Source organism: Chiloscyllium plagiosum, chromosome 13 (genome assembly GCF_004010195.1).
Source record: "Chiloscyllium plagiosum isolate BGI_BamShark_2017 chromosome 13, ASM401019v2, whole genome shotgun sequence".
NCBI lineage: Eukaryota > Metazoa > Chordata > Chondrichthyes > Orectolobiformes > Hemiscylliidae > Chiloscyllium > Chiloscyllium plagiosum.
In genome coordinates this window covers 52,314,897-52,322,059 of record NC_057722.1, presented here as the reverse complement: position 1 = coordinate 52,322,059, position 7,163 = coordinate 52,314,897, and the positions used below count along the sequence as shown (strand labels likewise).

At 38.5% G+C, this 7,163-nt stretch overlaps 2 protein-coding genes across 6 annotated transcripts in view; one reads left to right on the top strand and one right to left on the bottom strand.

The window, feature by feature from the left end:
- iqcg (IQ motif containing G) overlaps positions 1-718 on the bottom strand; it is a 51,951-nt gene extending 51,233 nt beyond the window's left edge. For 2 of the 4 annotated variants that reach the window (XM_043702386.1, XM_043702387.1), the window contains exon 1: positions 207-715. In XM_043702386.1, coding sequence (XP_043558321.1) covers positions 207-292 — 86 coding nt within the window. In that variant the 5' untranslated portion in view covers positions 293-715. Of the gene's footprint in view, positions 1-206 lie in introns of all 4 variants that reach the window. The other 2 variants (XM_043702388.1, XM_043702389.1) reach the window with 2 other exon arrangements.
- rpl35a (ribosomal protein L35a) lies at positions 625-5,445 on the top strand. Of its 2 annotated transcripts, none has more exons than XM_043702391.1 (5): positions 625-695; positions 895-931; positions 1,587-1,739; positions 4,338-4,482; positions 5,375-5,445. In XM_043702391.1, exons 2-5 carry the CDS (start codon positions 921-923, stop codon positions 5,396-5,398), a joined length of 333 nt encoding a protein of 110 aa, XP_043558326.1. In that variant the 5' UTR covers positions 625-695; positions 895-920; the 3' UTR covers positions 5,399-5,445. The 2 variants fall into 2 exon arrangements, with proteins under 2 accessions (XP_043558326.1, XP_043558327.1); XM_043702392.1 differs by lacking the exon at positions 625-695 and adding an exon at positions 745-767.
- Positions 5,446-7,163: the final 1,718 nt, after the last annotated feature.

Here is a 7,163-nt window from a genome sequence, read left to right as displayed (position 1 = left end):
TCCCCTGTTGCCCCCTTTAGCATTTGCCTTGCTGCAGTCAGTTCTGAAAAAGAGTCACTGAACCCAAAACGTTAACTCTTCATCCCCCCCGCCGTGCTGCCAGACCTGATGAGTTTTTCCAGCCATGTCTGTTCGGCTTTGATTGTTTGCTTTCCCTATTGAGATCACGAATAACTGCTCAGAAAATGTCTCTCAGACTAACTCACCGTTCCTTGCCATTATTTACGGTTGATGGAGTATCAGTATTGGGAGAGTTACAAAGATCCTCTCCCTTCATTCTGGTTGTAGACATGATTGACCTGTTACCGTGGAAACCGTTCGGGGCTTACACTCACTGAGCTGTCCACGGCCTTGCCTTACAGACGAGTTCATCATTCACGAAGCAAAACGTCGATGGGACGGAGAATGTAAACATATGTAAAATAAATGTGCATTTAAAATACATTTCTACCTATCATATTTTTCTTTGAAGGAATTAATTCTCGCATTGAATATTTTTATTAGTGAAATTGCCCTTTTTTTTCAACTGCAACTGTTTGAAAAATATTTGTTTCCGTTTATAATTTGGTTCAGTTTATTGCCTGTTTGAGTTGATGATTTGGTTCAGTTTTGGGTGAATTGGCCGCTTCCGCCGGTTAATTTCCCGGCCTGCCTTGCTGCAGCCTCTTCCCTCCATCTTGGTATTAGGGCCGGCGGTGAGTTCGAGATGAGCTAGTTTCTAACAGCGATTTAAGTGTCGTTGATTATATGATGGCAACTCATACTAGGTTCGCTTGTTGTATGATGTCGTGAGCTTTGGATATTTGTTATCGGAGAGAGTTTGTGGCAGTGGATGTTTGCGATAGCGAACGGATTGCACTTGGTGTTGACTGTCGACCTTTTTTTTCCCCTCAGATCCAGCTGCCCCGAGCGCGCTCGCAATGCCTGGAAGGTAAGAGGCTGATGCTGCTGGTGATCGCAGACTCACTGAGGTTGGGGCTGCTTCTTAAATTATAAAGGAGTTGAGGGCAGAATGCCGGAGCCCTTCTGCAAACGTGTTCGTTTTTCCTCTGATGCCCGTTAATATGGATTATCGATTCGGCTAGTGATGAAGGCCTATCCAGTTTTCGTATACCTTCTCAGCCTTGCACTGCAGTCCTCTTTCTGGGTTGAATTTAATGGCATCTTTGGCACACTGTAAAATTAATGAGATTTTTCAACTAAGTGACCAGTAACCTCTGGGGGGTAGTGAACAAATTTCAGATCTGACATTATTTTCCCCAAAAAGAAAATAATCTGTCCTCGAAATAAACAAAATTCTGGAAGTGCATCAGGCTGACAGTGGAAATAATAGATAAATGTTTTGGCTAAGATTGTTCAATGGAACCTTCAAAATATTGGATATTCGAAATCCAAAATTAAAACAAAATGTTGTAAAAACGATCAGGAATCATCCTGAAAGAAGCAGTACATTCTGACCAAGTGACCTTTCATCTGAAGTCTTTCTAATTTATCTGTCTGGAAATCTTTGATTTCATGGGGTTTTTTAAAATTTTGAACTTGTGCATATGTATGAAAGACAAAGCTTATTGTATTTTATTCTGTAGGTTGTGGTGCAAAGCTGTATTTACAGGCTATAAACGAGGCCTTCGAAACCAGAGAGAGCACACTGCCCTCCTGAAGATTGAGGGTGTTTATTGCCGCAATGAAACAGAATTTTACCTCGGCAAGAGATGTGCTTATGTCTATAAAGCAAAGAAGTACGTGTGCATATACTATATTCCTTTGACCAACTTGTAATGTTCATTGCACAACTGTTGCTGGGAAAATGGGGTTGTTTGAATTAACTTGCTGTGTTTTTTATCCTTGCATTCTAAGTTTTGTGGTATTTGGTGCCAACTGTGTTTGCTCCAGTGAATTGCCTTTGTGATGGAATAAGCATGTTGGTTTGTGCAGTATTTCTCATTTTAACAAGACCAAAATTTATTTCACACTTCATATTGGTCTTTTAGAATTTGACCAGGTTTAAAATGTATTATAGTTTAAAATGCATCCTTATAAATGTCTCCAGTTTACTGTAGATCTCACTTTGAATTTGTTTTTCATGAAGATTTTGAATTCACTAACCTTTAACTTGGCGATAATGGAAAAACTCCACCATTTCTGTATGGTTGTCAATATGATTTTAATGTTCAGTGTTGTATTTATTTTGACTTCATTGTTTATGGGTTTTTCATCTTAACTGTACCTACAGTTGCATTGAGCTTTTATCTTGTATCTGAGTTGGCGTTCTAGAGATGTACGTCATAGAAACAGACCCTTCGGTCCAATGTGTCCGTGCTAACTAGATATCCTAAATTAATCTAGTCCCGTTTGCCAGGATGTGGCCCATATCCCTCTAAACCCTTTCTATTCCTGTACCTACCCGATGCCTTTTAAATGTTAAAAATCACACAACATCAGGTTATTGTCCAACATGTTTATTTGGAAGCACTAACTTTTGGAGCACTGCTCCTTCATCAAATAGCTATGGAGCAACACCATAAGACACAGAATTTATAGCAAAAGATTACAGTGTCATGCAACTGAAATGGTACATTGAACAAACATAGATTGCTGCTAAGTCTTTCATCTTTTAGAATGGCTTGCAGGTTTCAGTTCATTAATATGTAAATCCCAGAACTTCTTTCAAGTCATATTCTCGAGATGACATGGGTTTTATTTTAACAAGTGACATCTCAGCTCAGACAATGCATTAAAGGTGTGAGGTGAGAGACTGTGTATCCCAGTCTTGAGTTAGAATGGTTTTATTTCCAAAGTGGAATTTGTAAAATTATAGAATGTAACTGCAAATGCAAATTCACCCCATTGGGTGTGTGTGTGAGAGAGAGCGAGAGAGAGACAGACAGACGGTGTGTCTGCGTGCTTGATAAATTGTGTGAGTGTGATGGAATATAAGCCTGTGAGAGACTGGGTTTGCACGATTGTGCATTCTAAACGACAGCAATGTAGGTTTGTTCAATATATCATTTCAGTTGTATGACGCTGTAATCTTTTGCTATAAATTGTGTCTTATGGTCCTGCTCCACAGCTACCTGATGAAGGGCCAGTGCTCCAAAAGCTAGTGCTTCCAAATAAATTTGTTAGACTATAACCTGGTGTTTTGTGTGATTTTTAACTTTGTCCACTCCATTCCATCGCTGGCTTCTCCACATCATGGCCTTTAAATGCTGTGATTGAACCAGCCTCCACCACCACCTCTGGCAGCTCATTCCACACACTCACCATTCTGTGTGAAAATGTTGCCCCTTAGGTCCCTTTGGAGCAGTGCTCCAAAAGTTAGTGCTTCCAAATAAACATGTTGGACAATAACCTGATGTTGTGTGATTTTTAACATTTAAAAGGCATCGGGTAGGTACAGGAATAGAAAGGGTTTAGAGGGATATGGGCCACATCCTGGCAAACGGGACTAGATTAATTTAGGATATCTAGTTAGCACGGACACGTTGGACCGAAGGGTCTGTTTCTATGAATCTTTCCCTTTCCACCCTAAACCAATGCCCTCTAGTTCTGGACCCCCCACCCCAACCCACCTCAGGGAAAATATGCTATCCATGCTCCTCATGATTTTATAAACCCTTATAAGACAATAGGTGCAGGAGTAGGCCATTCTGCCCTTCGAGCCTGCACTACCATTCAATATGATCATGGCTGATCATCCTTAATCAGTATCCTGTTCCTGCTTTATCTCCATATAAGCTCCATATAACCCTTCAGCCTCTGATGCTCCAGTGAAAATAGCCTATTCAGTCTCTCTGTGTAGCTGAAATCCTCCAACCCTGACAACATCCTTGTAAATCTTTTCTGAGCCCTTTCAAGTTTTCTTCGCACACAATATTCCAAATGTGGCCTAACCAGTGTGATGTACAGCCACAACACGGCCTCCCAACTCCTTTACTCGATGCACTGACCAATAAAAGATAGCATTCCAAATGTGTTCTTCACTATCCTATCTACCTGTGATTCCACTTTCAAGGAACTAAAACCTTCCGTCCAAGATCTCTTTCTTCAGCAATACTCCCCAGAACCTTACCTTAAGATTGGTATAATTTTGCTCTCCTGGGAGGGTTGGTGGGGATAGAGAGATTATCTAATTCCTGTGGCTGTTTTTATTTACATTTTTCATTGTTATTTTACTTCAGACTCTTCTAAAACCTACATTAGAAATCCACTAAATGATAACATCTAGCTGGGAATTAGTTCCCTATTGCATTGATGGCTTCCTGCTTCACTGGTTTCCAGTTTATAAAGCACTGTTCACTTTGTTTTTAAATGTAATTTCCTTTTTCTTTTTAAAGCAAGACTGTGACTCCTGGTGGTAAACCAAACAAGACTCGTGTCATTTGGGGTAAAGTGACCCGTGCTCACGGAAACAGTGGCATGGTCCGTGCAAAGTTCAGTAGTAACCTGCCCGCTAAAGCTATCGGGCATAGGATTCGTGTGGTGAGTGCAAGAATTGCCTTTTTTTCGGACGTTGATTTTATTATATTTGATTTTCCAATATTGAACAAATCCTCATGGTGGCCTGGATCTTAGAGGTTTATTAGTTCTGTTTTTTATATATGTGATCAAAATTCTGCTTTCATCACATATGGTTTGAGCTGTTTTAGTGAAAAGGTTCAGCAGCTTGATAATGTTTTAAAACATGTTTTTATATCTGGTTTAAAATCATGCATTATTCAGCAGTCTGTACCGTTTGATTCACTTGGACACATCATCTAATTTAAATGCTGTATTGCTTCAGGTGTTTTTGACAGAAAACACAGCTGTCGAATCAGGGATATAGTTCTTTCTGCAATGGCATATTAGAAAATACTTGTGAAGGCTGACCATGTTGCTGATTTGTTTGTTTTATGAGCCACTTCGTATTTAGATATTTTGCTATGTGAGATAAAAAAGGGTTTAGATTTCTTGCAGTCTCTAGATGCTCAAGTCACATCTGGGGCAATTAATTTTGGTACAGTCTTAATTGCAACCAGGTCTTCCATTTGTTTTGCAATATTTTTTGAAGAATACTAGTACTATTTATTGGATTCAGCTTAACTAGTCAATTGAGGCAATCATTGATTTGTTTTGGGAAAAAACGCAACTGTGAGCGAGTTTGTTTGCTTATAATCAAGCTGTATCTGCTCAATTGCACAAAGCTTACAGAAATTTCAAAATCTCATGGAAATAAAATGGCTAGTGATGACACCAAAGAGAGTAGAGCTGGGCAAATGTGTTTCTCCATTTAAGCACAGCTTAAATGTATTGTGACCCATTTGATGGAAATGTTAAACTGTTGGTAGATGGTTCATTTTATATATTCACCTTGAGTTTTTTTTTAAATTTCCAGATGCTGTACCCATCAAGGATCTAAAGCACAGCTGTACATAAATTTGACAATAAATATTAAAATGAATTAAATTGCCTGGTTTTGTGTTATTATTTGTGAATGGAAGTGATCATGGAACAAAGTTTTAAAATAGAAATTGCATGACCACTTTACACATCTGTATCTATGTAAGTGTTGATGTTTGTTTGCTATTAAACAGTTTTGCACTGTTCATGAAATCTGCAATGGATATGCTTAGGCTTATGCTTCCCTTTGTTTAACGTATATGTATTGCCTCCGTTATGCAATATTTGTTTAAAATTTATATATGGAACAGCTGATCAAACTCATTCTTGCAAAAATAAAATTTGAGATTTTGATTGGGAGAATGAAGAGAAAAATACCAGTTAATTGCTCCAAATTTGGAGTGTTGCAAGTAGTTGACAGAACAAGTTTTTATAAAGCTGAGGATCCTGTACATTTCATTGAGGTAGAGGACAAGAGTCAGGAAAGTATGCTAAGACAGAATACTAGTTCAGCACCGATTGGGAGTATGTGCCCATTTCTGCACATGCCACTTTATGTATGCTCTTATTTTATTGCTAAAGTATTCAGAAGAAATTTGCTAAAAAGGATTACAGTTATGTGGGATTGCATAAGTAAGGAGAAACTTTGATATTGTGTGGCAGTATCTTTGGTAAATGCATTTAAGCTGCCTGATGAGAGCCAGAGGTGACATGAGGATAAACATTTACGCAACAATTGGTTGGAATTTGGATTGCACTGTCATTTGTGAATACAGATGCAGTAATAGCTTTCAAAGGGAATTAGATACATACCTGGATTAAACATTGCAGTGATGTGGGAAAATTGGATAAAATCAGGAGTGCTACGCACAGAGTTGATTAGTCCGTTTCCTGTGTTATTCTATGGATAGCTATTGGAAAGCTTCTGATACTTTGTGCCCAGCATGCAAGATTTGGGAAAGAGCATTTATGGGCATTCATCTGAATTACAGGCAAAAGTTTATAAGCCACTAAAACTGCTTGTTGGGATCTTGCAAGCCATCATAATTATTTGAATATGCATACTTCAAACATTCCATAGAGAATAGTGAGTGATCTTAAAAGGAAGGGGTGGGTTAACCATCTTTTCAGTTGCATTGGAAGTAATTCAGATTACAATTTTTCAGGGTCTGCTTGCTCTTTTTAACATAGCTCTAGCTGCTAGTTCTTCTGACTCCCAGGTTTTGTTTTTCTCATTTATTTTCCTTCAGTAGAACAGAGAACAGAAAACTGATTAAAAAGTAGAACTTTGGACTCCTGAACTATCTCTTGCTGGTGGTCAACTATTCCCTATCTGCCAGCATGCCCCAGCATTGTGATGTAACCACCTCAAACTCTGATTTGCAGATGTATCACAGTGACGTCACGCCAGCTGCTGCTCAAGCTTGTGGAGCTGAAGCTTTTGTGAAGTGTCCAAATTGCCCATATGCAACAGAATAGGCACACCACTAGGACATACTGCAATTTATAATAGGAAGAATGAAAAATATATAAAAGTAATATTAAACTATGAATGCATTGTGTGTGCTTTGTTTTAGTGCATAGGATTCTTTTAAAAGAAATGACATCACAGAAATTCTATAAGTTTGCTCACTGGTGTTAGAAAGGGAGGAAAGTCAAGCCAAACATCAGAGCAAGATTTGACACAAGCTTGTTTATTGGTGAGAGTATCTGTTAATGAGCTGAAGCTTATCAATATTTAACAACTTTACTAGAATTGTGTATATTAATACTAAAAAAGCAAC